The sequence below is a fragment of the Stegostoma tigrinum genome, chromosome 8 (genome assembly GCF_030684315.1).
Source record: "Stegostoma tigrinum isolate sSteTig4 chromosome 8, sSteTig4.hap1, whole genome shotgun sequence".
Lineage (NCBI taxonomy): Eukaryota > Metazoa > Chordata > Chondrichthyes > Orectolobiformes > Stegostomatidae > Stegostoma > Stegostoma tigrinum.
In genome coordinates this window covers 45653030-45673508 of record NC_081361.1, presented here as the reverse complement: position 1 = coordinate 45673508, position 20479 = coordinate 45653030, and the positions used below count along the sequence as shown (strand labels likewise).

Sequence of the window (20479 nt, the reverse complement as noted above, 5' to 3'; positions counted from 1 at the left end):
ACCCTCCTGCAAAAATTCCATCCCCTATTCCCAATCCCTCCGCCCCCTCTGCATCTGCTCTCATGATGAGGCATTCCACTCCCGCACATCCCAGATGTCTAAGTTCTTCAAGGACCGCAACTTTCCCCCCACAGTGGTCGAGAACGCCCTTGACCGCGTCTCCCGCATTTCCCGCAACACATCCCTCACATCCCGCCCCCGCCACAACCGCCCCAAGAGGACCCCCCTGGTTCTCACACACCACCCCACCAACCTCCGGACACAACGCATCATCCTCCGACACTTCCGCCATCTGCAATCTGACCCCAACACCCAAGCTATTTTTCCATCCCCACCCATGATTGCCTTCCGGAGAGACCGCTCTCTCCGTGACTCCCTTGCTTGCTCCACACTCCCCTCCAACCCCACCACACCCGGCACCTTCCCCTGCAACCGCAGGAAGTGCTACACTTGCCCCGCACCTCCTCCCTCACCCCTATCCCAGGCCCCAAGATGACTTTCCATATTAAGCAGAGGTTCACCTGCACATCTGCCAATGTAGTATACTGTATCCATTGTACCCGGTGTGGCTTCCTCTACATTGGGGAAACCAAGCGGAGGCTTGGCGACCGCTTTGCAGAACACCTCCGCTCAGTTCACAATAAACAACTGCACCTCCCAGTCACGAACCATTTTAACTCCCCCTCCCATTCCTCAGACGACATGTCCATCATGGGCCTCCTGCAGTGCCACAATGATGCCACCCGAAGGTTGCAGGAACAGCAACTCATATTCCGCTTGGGAACCCTGCAGCCCAATGGTATCAATGTGGACTTCACAAGCTTCAAAATCTCCCCTTCCCCCACTGCATCCCAAAACCAGCACAGCTCATCCCCTCCCCCCACTGCACCACACAACCAGCCCAGCTTGTCCCCTCCCCCCACTGCATCCCAAAACGAGCCCAGCCTGTCTCTGCCTCCCTAACCTGTTCTTCCTCTCACCCATCCCTTCCTCCCACCTCAAGCCGCACCTCCATTTCCTACCTACTAACCTCATCCCACCTCCTTGACCTGTCCGTCTTCCCTGGACTGACCTATCCCCTTCCTACCTCCCCACCTATAGTCTCCTCTCCACCTATCTTCTCCGCTATCCATCTTTGGTCCGCCTCCCCCTCTCTCCCTATTTATTCCAGAACCCGCTCCCCATCCCCCTCTCTGATGAAGGGTCTAGGCCCGAAACGTCAGCTTTTGCGCTCCTGAGATGCTGCTGGGCCTGCTGTGTTAATCCAGCCTCACACTTTGTCATCTTGGATTCTCCAGCATCTGCAGTTCCCATTATCTCTCTCACCTACCACTGTGCACACCTGAAAACATCTTCCATAACATAATTTTGTTATCTACACCTTGTTTTCCTGATCGTGTCCAAACTTCATCTTACATGTAGGACTCTTTCAGGCTTGACCATTACCTTTTCCAGCATTTTCTGCTCTAACCGCCTGCTGTTTAACCTTTTTATTTGTGTTCCTTGGCACATCTGCATAAATGATACGTCATTGCATGAAGCTTGAGAGTTCCATGATTGATTTCTGTCAGGAAAGGGTTGAAAAAAAAATCACTATAAAAATGTGATTTGGCTGCAAAACTGCCAAATAAATATGCACACTAAATTTATGAAATGGGTTGAGAACTGAGCTGAGTGTAGGTCTGTAACAATGAGTCTGGAATTTATTTTAAAGTTTTGATATTTAAAATGTTTCCTGGTGGGTGAAGCAGCTGTTGAAGAGACATCACCATGGCAATATTGATTGAATCATTATGCACATCAAACACTCCATTACCACAATCCCCATCTCCATTCATCTGCTAGATAATTATGCATTTCCATCAAGGTTGGGTTTCAAACCTCGTTCACACTGTGACAATCCATTTACTTCTAACTACTAGACCTGCTAATGTGAGAAAGTTTTATTATTATTTTTCAGACAAATTATTTGCACAGACTTTATTCTTATTGTAAAGTCCCTAGCTCTGCAGTATTGGTGAAAGTAAACTTACATTTCCGAATACAATGGTTGAGGGGTATCTGCTAATCCCTAATCTTTTATTTGAGTCATAGAGGGTGGAAACAGACCCCTTCAGTCCAACTCTTCTACGTTGGGCAGATATCCTAAATTAAACTAGTCCCATTTCTCAGCATTTGACCTATACCCCTCCAAACCCTTCCTGTTCACATGCATTTTTAAATGTTGTAATTGGACCAGCCTCCACCACTTCCTCTGGCAGCTCAATTTCATAACGTGAAAAAGTTGCCCCTGGGGCCCTTTTAAATCTTTCCCCTCTCAATTTAGTTATAATCTAGTGGATCATCTTCTGTTTCATAATTACAAGGATGATATTACAGTGTAGTATGTATAATTTAGAAACATACAAAATAGGAGCAGAAGTAGACTATTTGGCTCCTCAACTCTGTGCCACCATTTACTAAGATCATGGCTGATCTATATCTGATAACCTTTGATTACCTTGTTTGACAAGAATCTGTCTATCTCTGTCTTAAAAGGATTTAATGACACTGTCTTGACTGCCATCTGAGGCACAGAGTCCCAAAATCATTTAACCCTTTAGAAAAATAAATCTGTCATCTTTGACCCAAGAGGCAACCCCTAATTTCAAGACAGTGCTTCTTAGTTCTGGGTCTCCCCACAAAAGGAAGCATCTTCTCCACATTCACCTTGTCAAAACCATTCAATGTCTTCCATGCTTCAGTCGTCACACTTCACTCTTCAGAGTACCAATGAAAACAAGCCCAGCCTGCTCAACCTATCCACATAAGACAGCCCAACCATTCCAAGTAGCAATTGAATAAACCTTCTCTGAACCACCTCTGATGCATTTACATCCTTCCTTAAAGAAGGAGGCCAAAATTGCACACAATATTTGAGATGTGATCACATCAATACCTGTATAACTGAAGCATAGCATCTTTATTTTGTGTTTAATTCCTCCCATAATAAAGGATAGCATCCTATTTAAATTTCTTAATTATTTGCTGTGCCTGTGTACTTTTTTGGTAAACTCATACACCTTGATCCCTTTGCACTTTGGAATTCTGTAATCATTCTCCATGTAAATAATACTCTGTTTTTCATTCTTTCTGCCAGAATAGGGAGAGACCTTGGCCCAGTGGTATTAACACTGGACCGTTAATCTAGAGATCCAGATAATACCCCAGACACTGGGATTCAAATCCCACTATGGCAGATGGTGGAATTTGAATTCAATGTAAAAGTTAAAAAATCTGTAATTAAGAGTCTGACGATGACAATGAGTCCATATCAGGGGAAAAGCCCCTCTAGTTCAGTTAATAACCTTCAGGAGAGAAGACTGCCATCCTTACCTGTGACTCAAGGCCTGCAGCAATGAGTCAAAAAGGTGTATATTTTCCCACATTTAATCTGTTGTCAATTAATATATATTATTCTGTAGTTAAAGGAGAGCTGTCTGTTTGGGAAACAACATTCAATTGATAATTGAAAAGAATGCTTGTTGGTATTTAGTATTTGACTGGAAGGTAAAATTTATAGGAAGGCTACCTGTAAATTCAAGGCTATAATTCAATATAATCCAATATTAAATAATAACTCTTCTTTTTATTAGTGTCCATAACAAATATGATTTTGTGATTCAGGTGAGCTTTTATGTGATGTTTTGTTTCAATTAAAAAATCAATTTAGGATAAAAATAGTCACTCCTACTCTCTCATGTGCTTCCTCTCCCTCCCTCCCTCTTTCTCTCTTTCTTCTTTCTCTTTTTCCCCACCCTCCCCCCTTCTCTCTCTGGCTCTCAAATTTCGCTCTATCTCACAAACAGTAGTAGACTGTCCACATTTTTTAACAATCACCCCAATATAAGTGAGATAATTAAAGACTTTCTGTAAATACCAAAATTCAATTGTTTGAAAATACATTTCCATTAAAAGATATCAGTGATGGGATATTGGTCTGAAGGAGTAACATGCTGAATGTTGACATTTACCAGCAAACCCCCCTAGGATTTGTTGGGAATTAGAAAAGGTCAATTCTAATAGCTTTAATCTCTGAGATAGACAGAAGATGATGGAGACAAAGAAGCAAATCTTTGTATTTTAATTTTCATAAAATGTTTGTATATTGAAAACAAACAAAGCCAAGGAAAAGTTAGAGTTGAAATGGGACGGTCTAATAGAAAATCAAACTTAAATGGCATGGCAAATGAGATTTCAGAAAGATGCTTTCAGAAATGAAAGTAGGAACAGGGAAGCCATGCGACTTGTCACAGTGATAGGAAAAATGGTACAAGAAAGTGTAGGAGCTGTATTTTGAGAATGGGGAACATACTGGTATCTGAAAAAGGGTCCTGACCTAAAACGTCAACTTTTCTGCTCCTTTGATACTGCCTGGCCTGCTGTGTTCCTCCAGCTCCACACTGTTATACTGGTATCATGAGACGTGCTGGTCAGCATAAAGGAACAGGTAATTGAATAAGGAAATATGCAAAGCTCAGGCTGGCCACGGGAGCTGGATGGGCATGAGCTCATGGGGAAGCTCAGGAATGTCAAACCTCAGCTGGGAGTAACTGAGTGGAGGTTTTCTCACTGGATAGATGTACATACAGTATCCAATCTCCGTATCGGCACTAATGTAGTCCCCTGGCTATCCTGCTGCTGTCTGTTTTCTTGAAGGGGAACCTCATATCAGCCTCAGAATTCTGTACCACCCTCTCCTGTTGCACTTATTGTGCACATTCTTCTCCTGTAGAAGATGAGAAACATGAGAGACATGGGTACATCAGAATTTCCTCTGCATTCATTAATACAGACTGACACATCAGTCCCCAGACCATGGATGACTGTTTTATGTTGAAAGTAAGAAGAATGTGGTTTAAGACATTGGAGGAGTTAAAGGTTTTAAACAGTGTTCCTGTTAGGGCAGAGAGTTAGAGCTGGTGAAAGGTAATTAAGCATTATCTAATGTTTGTGACTGAGGTCACTCCTGAGTTGTTCTGGCTGAAGCCACCTTCTGTCATTATGTCCTTGTGCCATGCCTCCCCTTTGGTGAAAGAATACCAGATATGTTCATTCTCCTCATTATAATGAAAGGTCAGTGACCTGATGGTGCCTAAGCTGCTGAATATTGCCGTTCCGTTTACGTTAAAACTGTAAACCCTGACAGATATGAGAGGCAGTACTACTGTGATATTAATAGTGCGACACTGCTGCTAGTTGAGACACATTCGATACACAGGAGACAATTGGTTGAAATGCATAGCACCCAATCTCTGCAATGGCAATTGTGCAATGCTAGCTCATACTGATAGAGGCTTGAAGCACAGCGGCACATTCCCTGGCATTGACATTTCGAACAGGTACATGAATAGGAAAGATTTAGAGGGATATGGGCCAAACACAGGCAAATGAGACTAGCTCAGTTTAGGAAACCTGGATGGCATGGACAATTGGACTGATGTGTCTGATTCGGTGCTGTTTAAGAGGCATCTGGGTGGTTATATGAAGAAGTAAGGTTTAGAAGAATATGGGCCAAATGTTGACAAATGGGACTAGAATAATTTAGGATACCTGGTCGACATGGACGAGTTGGGGAACCTGGGGTTCTGTTTCCATGCTGTATAACGCCATGACTGAATATTCAGACATTGACTTATGATTAGTGGACAGTTTTACACTGAATAAAATATTTACTTTCTGTATCATAATTGACTCTTTATCCTATATTTTCACCAGATGGTATTTCTCACTGTAACCATCTCAAGTCATTTCGAAACATATAAATAATCTAGAATCTCTTTGCATATTAATCCACATGACTATAAGTGGATTACTATGATATTCTTTAGCTCAGGTAATAGTAACTATTGTATATCTGGAGGATACTAAAAGATTGGATGTCATTATTGGCTGTTGGCTTAAAGTGTCCAGTCATTGTAACATTGTTATCAATAATGTAATAAAGCACTAGACACAGTTGTGGAATATTTGACATTCAGGACAGCTTTGTTATAATTCAGCATCTAATGATTGAAGGGTCTCCTCTATCTGTAAGACATTTCAGGTAAAGATATACTGATATACACGGAATCAAAGTAGCTTGGAAGATAGAAACTTACAAGATGTGTGATCAGTTTAAAGGAGCTTTTTTTTGTGTAGTTAGAGGGAGCTGAGTCCTCCAATTACATGCTACTAACCAATCAAATGTCAATAAGACACTGTCACTCACTTGAAATGTAAAAAGCCGAGTACAGTACAAAGATTTTTTTCTTAAATAGTAATTATGGAAAATCAGCAGTGAAAGCTTGTCACTTAGATCTTGTATAGATTCTTGATGAGATCAAGGTTGGAAGGATTGTACAAGTCAGGGACTTGACCTTTAAGCAGATGTAGATGCAATAAAAACAGTTCAGAGTGAAGTGAAACTGCAGTTTGCAAGACTATATTTCAAACATTAAGATTCATGCAGTAAATGTAATATAATTTCCTGTGTGGTGACATAATTAATTTTTAAAAAATGATGGCTAACTGTTGAGGTTGGTGCAGAAATATTGAGGTGAAGACCTTGCAGGGAGTAACAGTTTGTGAAAGATGTTTCAGTCTGCAGCTACAGCTCTGAGTGAGACCTGTGGGGATTGCTTATAAAATGCTCCATCTGTCCTCCTCTCAGATGGAAGACTTGTGGTGCATGAAGTGAAAGAACTGAATATTCCCACACCTTTGGAGATGAGCTGGGAAGCACTCAGGTTGGCACTATGGTGGAGGAAGGTATGGGAAGGGACCCTGACAACGGCTTATTCTCAGCGGTCAGAACTTTTATTGCTGTGGTTGTCTGCTGGAAGGTCCACTTGAAGTGATTAATTGACCAATTCTGGACCGGACCAGACCTGTATTATGCCCACAGTGGGAGACCCCCTAGTAAAAGGTCAACCCAGTGTTTCACTGTCCATTGTGGGGGTGGGGGCGGGGCGGGTCGGGGGTCGGCTCCAAATTTTGATCTGCCAGTGGGAATTTGGCCCTTAATGGAAAAATTCAGAACCCCTAGAAACAGAAATTCAACCCCGATTTCAGAAGGTTCTAGCTGGCAAATAATCAGCATTCCTTCTGCTTAGAAATTGAAAGAAGCAGTATTTGGAATGCAAGATAATAAAATGTGAGGCTGGATGAACACAGCAGGCCAGGCAGCATCTCAGGAGCACAAAAGCTGACGTTTCGGACCTAGACCCTTCATCAGAGAGGGGGATGGGGAGAGGGAACGGGAATAAATAGGGAGAGAGGGGGAGGCGGACCGAAGATGGAGAGTAAAGAAGATAGGTGGAGAGGAGAGTATAGGTGGGGAGGTAGGGAGGGGATAGGTCAGTCCAGGGAAGACGGACAGGTCAAGGAGGTGGGATGAGGTTAGTAGGTAGATGGGGGTGCGGCTTGGGGTGGGAGGAAGGGATGGGTGAGAGGAAGAACCGGTTAGGGAGGCAGAGACAGGTTGGACTGGTTTTGGGATGCAGTGGGTGGGGGGGAAGAACTGGGCTGGTTGTGTGGTGCAGTGGGGGGAGGGGACGAACTGGGCTGGTTTAGGGATGCAGTAGGGGAAGGGGAGATTTTGAAACTGGTGAAGTCCACATTGATACCATTAGGCTGCAGGGTTCCCAGGCGGAATATGAGTTGCTGTTCCTGCAACCTTCGGGTGGCATCATTGTGGCAGTGCAGGAGGCCCATGATGGACATGTCATCAAGGGAATGGGAGGGGGAGTGGAAATGGTTTGCGACTGGGAGGTGCAGTTGTTTGTTGGGAACTGAGCGGAGGTGTTCTGCAAAGCGGTCGCCAAGCCTCCGCTTGGTTTCCCCAATGTAGAGGAAGCCACACCGGGTACAATGGATGCAGTATACCACATTTGGAATGCAGTTTGCTGAAATGTTAATTTGCACTATATGATGTAACTAAATGTTTAATTTCTGGCTTCTTTAATGTCTGTGGTGACAGATTTAACAGCCATGGAGTCTAAAAGACACATTTATGGTATTATTAACTCGGCAGCAGTTAACAGTGGCATTAATTTAATGCAGCATGTTTCACAGCTTAATTTGCAGCTTTGCACTGAACAAGCCTTGACATAGCTGATTCAAAAATGCTGCATCGAAAGGCCAGCCATTATTACACAGTCACCAGAATAACTGCAAAAAATCTGTAAGAAATAAATAACAAACAAATAATGTAATGAATTCAGTCTTATTGAATATTACTTGATTTTGACCACATTTTTCAAAAAATTGGTCTCTTAAGTGCTGATAAGCTTGTGAACAATTTGATGTGGAGTTGTACAAATATATAACTTTGCTACAAGCTCTGAAGAACCCGCTGCTAGCTTGAGGAATGTAAAAAATGTGAATATGTCATAATACCTTGTGACTTATATCGATTTCTGTATGAGATTTTCAGTAAGCTAAAGTACAACTTTAATTTGTAATATTCTGTCTGCCTGTTGTACTTCTTGGGCTGAATCCTGCATCCTCCCTCATGCAAATTTGGAGGCAGGTGATATATAAACAGGCGAGAGGAGACCTCACCATATTCCTCACCCCACTCTGATTAAGTTCAGGATGGGAGGTTCCTTGAATAGCCTTCCTGCTCCACCAGTGGTGGGATGCTGCAGTGGGCTCTTTATGTCTACTGAAATCCACCTTCTGCTCTTCTGCCACCTGCCTCCCACCTCTCGCCCCTGCAGACTTTAGCCTGTGACACCATCCCACGTTAGTCACCTATGGCTTGGATTTCTGTTCGGTCTGAGGACTCCCCCAGCAGGTACACTACTGATACCAGCCACTATCTCCAAAGTAGCGCTGTTGAATACAGAGAAGCTGCTGACCTCTGCTTGGTTATCACTCTCCATGGTAAATCATGGTTAGGGTTAGTAATGGGCACCCCTGGGATCTTGTATCTGGAGCTAGACCCACCCCATCCTGTCAAATGCCTTAGTGACATAAGGTGTGAAGGATCTTCCTGGGGGGCATTCACTGGCTGTCTAATTGGTGGGCAAGGCCATGAGTGCTTCCACAAGATTCTGTCATTTATTTTTACAGAATCAATATTTCCAATTATAACAGCAACAGGAAAAATGCTTGCAAACAGTACACAGGATGTTGCATGCTCATCTAAAGGCCATGAATAAGCAATAGTTTGTTGTGAGAAGCCATCCATCCATGCACATGCTAGAGTTATTCGAGAAGGTAAATAAATAAATAGAGGAAAGCAATGCAGGGAGTTTGATTTATTTGGGTTGAATGAGACCTTTGGCAAGGCTACACATAAATGTAGTTTAAGGATAATTAAGGCACATACGAAAATTAGATAAAAACACTGAAATATAGAAACATAGATAGGAGCAGCAGTAGGCCATTCAGTCCTATGAGCCTACTCTGCCATTCAAATTGATCATGGATGATCATCTAACTCAATAGCCACTTTTTGCTTTTCTGCCATCTCCTTTAATTCCTTTAGCCCCAAGTGCCATATCCAATGCATTCTTGAAATCATACTATGTTTTGGCCTTGATTGCTTTCTATGGCAGAGTTCCACAGGCACACCCTTCTCGAGGTGAAAAATATTCTCCTCATCTCAGTCTTAAATGACTTACCCATTATCTTTAGACTGTGACCCCTGTTTCTGGATTTCCCAGCTACTAGGAACATATTCTTACATCTACCCTCGTCTAGTCCTGTTAGAATTTTATGGGTTTCTATGAGATGCCCCCATTCTTCTGAATTCAGTGAACAGAATCCCAACCAGTTCAACCTCTCCTCCTTCGGCAGTCTTGCCATCCTGGGAATCATTTTTTAACATTCTTTGCTGCACTTTCTCAAGAACAAGAACATCCTTCCTCAGATACGGAGACCAAAACTGCACAGAATATTCCAGACGTGTCCTCATCAAGACCATCTATAATTGCAGGAAGACATCGCTGCTCTTATACTTGAATCCTCTCACTGTGAAGGCCAGCAAACCATTTCCTTTCTTTAGCACTTCCACACTTCCTTCAGTGACTGATGTATTCATAAACCCAGGTCTTGTTGCACATTCCCCTTTGTTTATAATCGTTCAGATAATAGTCATCCTTCCCGTTTTTGGTCTTGAAATGGACAAACTCACAACGATCCACTTTGCACTGCATCTGTCATGCATTTACCCGCTCATTCAGCTTGCCCAAATTACACCGAAGAATTAAAACCTCTGCAGAAAAAGTGCTTACATCTATCTAAGCAGCTATATTGCTGGATCCCTTAATGATAAAGTGCTCTGTAAATAAATTCTAAGTTATTCTGTCAAGCTGCTCCAGACCTGCTGTCTTTATTTCACTGGAACTGTGATGACCTTAGGATGCACTCAAATCTAAGACTCTGACAGAGAGGCGAGAGTGAAATGGTGCTGACAAAAGCTGAAAATTATGTTAGGATGAAACTCGGGAGCAGAAGTTAAAGGAAGAATGCAATTTATAAAAGAAGAATGAACTGGCATTTATATAAAGTACCTTTCATGACATCAGGACATTTCAAAGCACATCACAACCAATTAAGTAACATGAACCATAGTCTCTGCTGTAATGTAAGAAACACCGGCAGCCAATTTGTACATAAGGTATCACAACATCTGTGATGTAATGACAATTTATTTTAGTGATGTTGGTTGGGGAATAGGTATTGGCCAGGACAATGGTTGTTTTTCATGTTGGGTATGGCTTCAGCTGGTGAAGATTTCCCTCAATTCCCATTAAGTTCAATTGTACTGGGACTCATAGTTATCATATGGTCAAATATTGTCTCAGGATCAGGACAATCACTCTCATCTCTCCTCCAGAACTGAAGTCTTTTTCCCATGTTTGGACCAGGACAATATTGAGATCTGAAGCTAAGTGATGCTCACTAAACCCAAACCGAACATTGACGAATAAATGGTTGTTGACCTGCTTGCCGAGCTGGCAAGTTTGTTCACAAACGTTTTCATCGCCATACTAGGTAACATCATCAGTGTGCCTCCAGTGAAGGGTCGGTGTTCTGTCCCACTTGCTATTTGTGTGTCTCAGTTTGCTGGGGTGGGTGGCAACACTTCTGGATTTGCTTCTTAGTGATTGGTATATGGGGTCCAGCTCTACATGTTTGTTAATGGAGTTCCGGCTTGAGTGCCAGGCTTCCAGGAAATCTCATGCACATCTTTGCTTGGCATGTCCTAGTATGGCTACGTTGTCCCAGTCGAATTGGTGTCCTTCTTTGTCCGTAATATTGAAATGAGTGATAGTTGGTCATGTCTCTTGGTAGCTAGTTGGTGTTCATGAATCCTGATGGCTAGTTTCCTTCCAGTTTGCCCTATGAAATGTTTTTGGCAGTCTTTGTATGGTATCTTGTAAATAACATTGGTTCTGTTAGTTGTGGTTGTTGGATCCTTTATTCTGGGTCCTGGTCAGTGCTGATGTAGTGTAGCTGCCCACTTGTGGGCTACCATGATTCCTAGGGGTTGAGTAATCTGGTGGTCATTTCAGATGTATTGTAAATGTATGGTAGGGTGACTGTTGTCTCTGGACATGTTGTGTCATTCTGTTGTGGTCTGTTGTGTAAGTGTGAATGGACTACAAAAAGCACAACATACAACAACAGGAAGACACGACACGTCCAGCACTTCGAAGCACTTTGTGATTATGGAGGTCAGAACCACTGGACAGTAGTCATTAAGGCACATTGCTTGTGCTTTCTTTGGTAGTGGGATGACGGTGGGCTTCTTGAATTGATTCTGTGTCTGTGCCACCCTCAGTATTTCTTTGAAGTGGCATTCAATGTGGAGGAATCACTAGTTAATTAGCTGAAGGAACACAATGGCATCCATTTCTGACCAGACAGACTGATATAACGGCAGTAAGACACCCATAAATGGGTGACTTTCAGGGAGAAATTCGCCTTCTGCCTCTATGTATTTTGCGTGCTGTTTCCTAACATTTTCCTCACTGTGTGGCACTATGTCACTACCTCCCATTGGGCTTGTCTGGTCAGGATTTACCTAACGATGGTATTGAAGGTGTGTGGGATGTTAATTACTTTATGCTAACAGCTAGTTTAATATTTCTATTGCAGCTTGTAGTCTGTTATAATAATAATTAGCACTTTGAGAGGATCATTGTGTTAATTAGTAAAGTTTTTTGACAGCTTTCACTGGCTACAAAAAAAAGACTGAATTGAATTTAATTACGTCACGTGGTCAGTTAGGAGTGAAATTTAATGTTGGCGGCCCGGGTCTAGTAAGAAAACTGGCAGGAGTACTGTGTTGCATCTGTTGGTGAAAGCCAAGATGATGCAGTGGCTCAGTGGTTAGCACTGCTGCCTCACAGCACCAGGGACCTGTGTTCGACTCCACCCTTGGGGGAGTGTCTGTCTGTGCGGAGTTTGCACATTCTCCCCGTGTCTGCATGGGTTTCCTCCAGGTGCTCCGGTTTCCTCCCACAGTCCAAAGACGTGCTGACTAGGTGGATTGGCCATGCTAAATTGCCCGTAGTGTTCAGGGAGGTGTAGGTTAGGTGGGTTATAGGGGGATGGGTCTGGGTGGGATGCTCTGAGGCTTTGTTGGGCTGAAGGGCCTGTTTCCACACTAAAGGGATTCTATGACTCTCTGAATTCATTTCCTATCTGGCCGTCTACCCAAGAGGTAGAAATCGCCATCCCCAAGAATAGGCAGAGACCAGACATTCTGCTTTGCCAATCAGCATAACTGGTAGTGGTGACATCTATCAATAATGCAAAGACTATGGGATGTGGGTGTCACTGACTAGGCCAATATTCGTTAACCACATTGCTGTGGGTCTGGAGTCACGTGTAGGCCAGACCAGCTAGGGATAGCAGATTTCTTTTCCAAAAGGACATTGATGAACCTTTATGATTTTTTATGAGGATTGATCAAAGTGTCATGGTCACTAATACTGAGACTAACTTTCCATTCCAGAATTATTGGTCAATTGAATTTAAATTTCACCAGCTTCTGTGGTGGGTTTTGAACCTCTGCCCCAGAACATTCGCCTAGGCCTCTGGGTTACTCATCCTCTGATATCACCACCTCCTGAGAAGGCAGCATGAGTGTTAGGGAGACCTGGATCTGAATATCTGTTTCCTCTGCCCTGTGAATTGGTAAGTGGTCAAAATAGAATCGAAAGGAGCTGCTGCTGGTGTTAATGTAGATTCTTGGCCTGATCCCAGCAGAAATGGAAAGTTAACGATGCATAAGCTGTTCTTTTTCGATGACAGAGGCTGACAACATGGAAATACAATTTAAGTAAGTGAGGGTGCAGAGGAGATTTACCAGGATGTTGCCTGATAAGGAGGGAAGGTGTTATGAGGAAAGGCTGAGGGACTTGAGGCTGTTTTCGTTCGAGAGAAGAAGGTTAAGAGGTGACTTATTAGAGACATACAAGATGATCAGAGGATTGGATAGGGTGGACACAGAGCCTTTTTCTCTCGGATGGTGATGGCTAGCATGAGCGGACATAGCTTTAAATAGAGGGGTGATAGATAAAGGACAGTAGGTTCTTTACTCAGAGAGTAGTAAGGGCGTGGAATGCCCTGCCTGCAACAGTAGTAGACTCGCTAACTCTAAGGGCATTTAAATGGTCTTTGGATAAACATATGGATGACAATGGAATAGTGTAGGTTAGATGGGCTTCAGTTTGGTTTCACAGGTCAGCGCAACATCGAGGGCTGAAGGGCCTATACTGTGCTGCAATGTTCTATGTTCTAATGTAAGGACATTTGACTTTCAGGAAGTATGCAAAGATTTATCAAGTGGCAAAAACCCTCTCTGAAAAGGAATGCTTTGAGCAAGCCACCTTTCACCTTGCAGTGATGCAAGATATTCAACATAACTGATCAAAGGCTGTCTTGCCTGCCAGTTTAATAAAGAAACACTCCACACTGTGCAGTCATTTCAGTGATCCTCGGACACTGGTTCACTCTCAGTTATATTTAGAATTCATCACTAAAATAGAATTGAATTACTAATTATAATGTTTAAATGCCTAACCTGACAGTTGCGGGGAATGCAGTGGCCTAGTGGTATTATCACTGGACTGTCAATCCAGAGACCCAGATAACGTCCTGGGGACCGAGGTTCGAATCCTGCCATGGCAGTTGGTGGAATTTGAATTCATTAAGTATCTGGAATTAAGAATCTAATGATGACCATGAATCCATTGTCGATTGTCGGAAAAACCCATCTGGTTCACTAATGTCCTTTAGGGAAGGAAACTGCCATCCTTACCTGGTCTGGCCTACATGTAACTCCAGACTCACAGCAATGTGGTTGACTCTGAACTGCCGTCTGGGCAACTAGGGGTGGGCAGTAAATGCTGCCTGGTTAGCGATGTCCCCGCCCTGTGAATTTAGTCCACCACAGATAAACTGACAATATCCTAGCTACCATCAGTTCTGAGGAAGGATCCCAGGACCTGAAATGTTACCTCTAATTTTTCTTTTCAGGCGCTGCCAGACCTGCTGAGCTTTTCCAGCAACTTCTACTTTTGTTTTTGATGTAGGTATACTTGTAAATAGCATTTGAGGAACTTACATGCAAAGGGTGATAGTCAAACAGAGAGCTGGATGCCAAAGGACTGCTCTCGCGTTAAAGAGAAATGAGTGGTGGTGATTTAACCCGAGGGCCACCATACCCCAGATCAGGGAAGACGTTCAGAAAGAGTACTTCATGGTATCCTCAGCTGGTGATGGGATTGAATCCATGCTGCTGGCGTCATATTGCTTTGTAAACCAAACTTCCTGAGCTGGATAGGTAATGGAGTGTATTCTAGAGGTTAGGATCTTTAAAGCTGAAGGCTCAGTTCTAAAAATGGAACAATTGTATTTATGGCTGCTGAAAAAGCCTGTAATAGTGGAAGGCAGATTTCTCATTGGAGTGTGGGGCAGGAGGAGAGAGTGCACAGATAGGGCGGGGGTGAGAACGTATGGGATTTGGAAACAAGGTTGAGAATTTCAAAGTCAAGGTGTTGCCTGACCAAAAACCAGTTTAGATTAGTGATGTTGTGAATTCAGACATAGACAGAATATTTTTGAAGTGCTCAATTTTATGCAATGGAGCCTGGACAGGGGTATATTGGAATAGCCAAGTCTAGATACCTTCCTGGTAGAGATAATACAGCGTGAAGCTGGAGGAACACAGCGGGTCAAGCAGCATCAGAGGAGCAGGAAAGCTGATGTTTCGGGTCGAGACCCTTCTTCAGAAAAGTTTCGACCCAAAACGTCAGCTTTCCAGCTCGTCTGATGCTCCTTGGCCTGCTGTGTTCATCCAGCTTCGCACCGTGTTATCTCAGATTCCCCAGCTTTGGCAGTTCCTACTACCCCACTGATAGACTTTTATTTTGGACACATTGTGACACTTTGCACATCTTCTAGATCAATAGTGTTTAGAACTTGTTTTTACTACCTCCTTCTAAATGATTCTACTCATTTAGTTGCTGTTTAGCATTTTTGTTAATGGTGGCAAGATTCTAGTGTACTCTTGTGGAATTGGTTTTTATGTTTATGCTGGAGTCGGTTCAAGGTATTTCCTGACATTCATATGAAGGATGCTGCATGCTTCAGTTGTGTACCAGATTATTGGTGTGGCCCTATGTCAGTTGATTATCATAGGGCAGTGAGTGTCCACTGAGAATACAGAAATCTGATTGGGACCAATCCCAAATATGATCTCCAAAGCTAACTCAGCTAAGCAAGTTGCAAATCTATTCCTTTGTTGATGGTTGAGTCATATATCAGCACAGACAGATTTTGACTTGCCAACTCATGTAAACAACTTATATAATTTAACTAGTGTACTTGCAAGTAAGATCTCTTGCATAAAATGTATCCTGTGGTTCATAGTAAGTTACATATATATTTAGGACTAACACTTAAAATAGAAATAAGCAGGGTGTAAATATAGGAAGCTCTCCAGATTTAACAAAATCTCCAGGGTATACATGTGAACATATGAGTTGAGAACGGTAGGCCATTTGACATTGAAGCAAGCCTGCTTCACCATTCAGCAAGATCATAGCTGACCATTTAGTAACCTCAAATCTGCCTTCTCATCCATACTTGATACTATTCCATTCCCTTGCTTCAGAATCTATCCACCTTTGCCGGAAAAATATTCAAGACTCTGCTTCCACTGCATGTCACCAAGAAACTTTTTTTTTGAATTTATGATCCTCCAAGAGAAAGAAAAACTGTTTCATCTCTGTTTTGACTGGACGACCCTGATTTTTAAACAGTGATTGTTGGTTTTGAATTTTCCCAGAAGGGAAAACATCCTCGCCATGTCTACACTTTCAAGACCCCTTAGGATTTTGTACGTTTCAAGCAAAATTGATTCTTATTCTTTCAAACGTCGGCAGATTCAAGCCTAGACTGTCTCTAATCTTTCTCCATAATATAACCCTTTCATATCGCGTATTAGTCAGATAGTACTCTCAGAACTGCCTCCAAACTATTAATATCCTCACTTAAATAAAGTGCATTGTATAACTGAAGCACAACCTCCCTACTTTTGTATTTAATTCCCTTCACAATAATTGGTAGCGTTGTATTAGCTTTCCTAATTACTTGCAGTGGCTGCACCCTTGTGACACTCAGACCCTCAGAGCATGGAAATCTCTCATCAGTTCGAAAATATACTGATTTTTCTTTGTACACCAAAGTGGGCAATTGCACATTTCCTACATCTTCTCCATTTGCTACATCTTTGCCTAGCCTCTTAATGTATCCATATCTTTTTGTTGCCTCCTCATGTCCTCTTCACAGCTCACTTTCTTACCTATCTTTTGTGTCATCAGCAAATTTGGCAACCTTCTAAGTCATTACAAAAATTGTAACCGATTTATGCCAACTGTTTGCTCATGTTAACCAGCGAATCTTCCATCCATGTCAATAGTAAAACCAAGAACTGTGGTTGCAGGAGATCTGAAGCAATCAGTAACAGAAATTGTGGGAGAAAGTCAACAGGTTAGACTGTATCTGTGGAGAGAAGGCAGCGTTAACGTTCCGACCCAGTGGCCCTTCTTCAGAACTGAACATTGCCAAACCTCTGAACATTTCTGAACTTCTGCCTTGTATAATTTTAGCAAGACTTGCCTATTTTTATATTCCATTCTCTTTTTGAGCAAAATCTGCAGTTTTTTTCCACCAAGTCAAGTTGCCATAGTCTTACCAGGCCATAGGGCTGGTCTCTCTGTCATTAGAGAAGGATGAGTGGTGGTGATTTAACCTGAGGGCCACCATACCCCAGGTGAGGAAAGATGTTCGGAAAGAGTACTTCATGGTAACCTCATATGGTGATGGGATTGAATCCATGCTGTTGGCATCATATTGCTTCGTAACCCAAACGTTCAGCCATTGAGCTAAACCTACCCAGTTTGATTTCATGCTAACCACAAACTAAATAAAGTTTGGTTAAAATGAAAAACAGACTTTTTTTCTGTGCAGTTCTGTTGTAATGAAATATGAAGGCACAGCAGGAAACATAAAAATATTCTTGCTCCTTTGTGGCTGTATATTCATAAAGGACTGTGATTTAAAGGGAGATTTACACCTTTTTTTAATAATAGGAAGCAATCTGTAGTTTCCTCAGAAAAAATCCGATATATGGTATTCACTTATTGTTTAAAAAAACCACCTGTACTTCTCTAGAACAAAGCCCACTGTGGGACTGCAGGAGCATAAATCATCCATTAAATACAAATACTTCATCAAAATCTAATTTACAAATAACTACTTGAACATATGACTTTAAAGAGAGGTCTAAGTTTTGTCATTTTTGAAGAAGAGATATATATTGATAGTCAATTACTTTTGTTTTTCATTTGGAACAGAAATTCACACATACCGTTGTCAGACAATTGCTCTGTAAATTATTGATGTTTGCCCAGTGTAGTCCACCATATTTTAAAAAAAAATTTGGAAGGAGCTAAAGAACAATATCAATGGATGATTCTGAATTTTGGATGAACTCTGAATGGATTGCTTATCGAAACAGAAAAGATCAAAAAAACCCATAACTAGGATTTTTTAAATTATAAAGAAAGTTATTAGTGAATTCAAAGAGTTTGCCTCAGGAAATCAGGAGGAAAATAATCAGGGAAACTAAGTTTAGTAAAAAAATAACTTGGGTATTTGGACGATGCAATGGACTAGATGCTCGAGAGCAAGATTTGATAGATCTCAAAACGGGCATAGGGATACTGAAGTGTGATTAATCCACTGCCTTCGATGCAGACAGCATGTCCTCATTGTGTTGCTTGCTCATTTACATGGTTACTACATGCAGCCACCACTATACACTTGTCAGTGGTTGCACCCCTCAACAGGGGGCACCAGTTTCTGTGAGTAAGCTCAATTCAAGCCAGCCTGCATGATAGGAGCAGCACTCTGCCTGGATCCTCACCTTTCTGACCCACAGACTGCAATAAACGAAGGTAGGTAACTTTAGCTCCTCTGCAATAACATTCAACTGGAGCCCCCCAAGGATGCATCCTCAGCCCCCTACTTTACTTCTTGTACACCCACGACTGTGTTACCAAAATCTGAATGAATGTCATCTACAAGTTCGCTGACAACACCACCGTCGTGGGCTGGATATCTAACAGCAAGTCAAAATACAGAAGGGAGATAGAGTGCTTGGTGATGTGGTGCAATGAGAACAAGCTGTCTGTCAATCTTGGCAAAACTAAAGAACTGATCATTTCTTTCAGAGAGAAATGAGGAGACGATGCCCCCATCTAAAACAACGGACCTCAAGTTGAGATGGTGGAGAGTGTTAAGTTCCGTGGAGTGACAATAACTGACAACCTGCCCTGGATTTCCCATGTTGATGCAACAATTAAGAAGACACAATAAAGTTTCTTCTTCCTCAGGTGATTCAGGAAATTTGGCACGTCCACAAGGTCCCTCACCAACTTCTATGGATGGACAATTGAAAGCATACTGTCCGGGTGTGTAACGGCCTGGTATGGCAACTGCTCTGCCCAGGACTGTAAGAAACTACAGAAGATGGTGTGCACAGCCCAAACCATTAAGGAAGCCAAGCTTCCATCTGTGGACACCATTTAACAGCTTGCTGCTGCAGAAAGGCCCCCAACATCATTAAAGACCTATCGCACCCCAGTAATGTCTTACAACCTCTTCTGCCAGGCAGAAGATACAGAAACCTGAACACATGCACAGCAGGTTCAGGAACAGCTTCTTCCTGGCCATTATTAGACAGTTGAATGGGCTCTCTAGCCTCAAATAATGCTGATCTTGCTAACGTTGATCTCGCCTAGCGCACACCCTGTGCAATGTAACCTGTATACCTCTGTCTAAATCGTTTTGATCTGTACAATCTTGCTTACTATTATCTGCCTGTACTGCTCGTAAACAAAGCTTTTCATTGTACTTCGGTACATGTGACAATAAAAAAATCCATCAAACTGTCGAAGACAGTGAGCAGGAAGCTGAGTGAATTACAGTGCAACAGGGAGGACAGTGTGCTCCAGGGTTTGTTGAGGTTGTACTGGACGTCTAGGCTGAGGAAGTGGAGGGGATGACAATGTGACCTATCCACATGGGAGTCAGAAGGCCCTGCAGTCAAATTTCGCAAAGCCAATGGGACCAGAAAACTGGGGAGGTGGATGCCGCCAGTTTTACCCAGAGGAACCGAATGCAGTACCACAATGAGTTCAATGACCTCACACCAGTGGAAGTTTTTCAGAGGGGTGCAGGCCTCTGCTGTGTTAAGAACTGAGGTGTGGAAGGAAATTTACTGCACAACAGGCAGTCTGAGCCACAAGCTGTGTGAGCCATTTTTATTAAGTTGGCAGCAGTGCTCTGGTCTCTGCAAGCAGAAGGTGTAGTGTGCAGCCCCTTTTGTGGAGGCTGTTGTCCCTGTTGTGTAATTCTTATTGTAACGACCGACAGTGCCCTCCTACTGAGGATGCCTCTCTGGCACTACTGCAGCTTCTGCTACTGCCACTTTAGCTACATCCACACTGCAAAGGCAGCTGGCAGCCCTACCTACAGGTCACACTGTCTGGCAACCATCACCCACCAAGCATTTTCCTATCCACAAATTGTGAATGTGCCATCATTGGCCCCTTGCACCATGAAGCTGCCTGTACTCCATGTGAAGTCATGTTCTTACTCTATGGGCTGCTGCCTAATGAGAAAATGTATTCAGTTCTCTTGGAGTACAGATCCTCGGTGATCTAAATTATGCAAAAGTAGGTCACTAGTTTGTAGATACTACAAATACTTCCTACTCCATCCTGGAAGGACCCCAAATGATGCCCCCACTCAGTCCGAAAGGAGAGAGACTCACCTGAACCACCAGGTGATAAAGTCCAATCTAAGAACAGCCTGCTCACCTTCACAGTTGCACATGTCCACCAGGAGCAGTGGAACAGCTGATGAC

General features: G+C 42.8%; 1 protein-coding gene across 2 annotated transcripts in view; it reads left to right on the top strand.

Moving 5' to 3' along the window:
- Window positions 1-20479, top strand: part of nmnat2 (nicotinamide nucleotide adenylyltransferase 2) — a 219349-nt gene that overhangs the window by 50851 nt on the left and 148019 nt on the right. Inside the window, exon 1 of one of the 2 annotated variants that reach the window (XM_048539440.2) lies at window positions 18881-18944. The exons of the other annotated variant lie outside the window; for it this stretch is intronic. Within the exon in view, the coding sequence (XP_048395397.1) occupies window positions 18896-18944 (49 nt within the window). The 5' untranslated portion in view covers window positions 18881-18895. Of the gene's footprint in view, window positions 1-18880; window positions 18945-20479 lie in introns of those variants that run through there. 2 annotated transcript variants of the gene reach the window in all.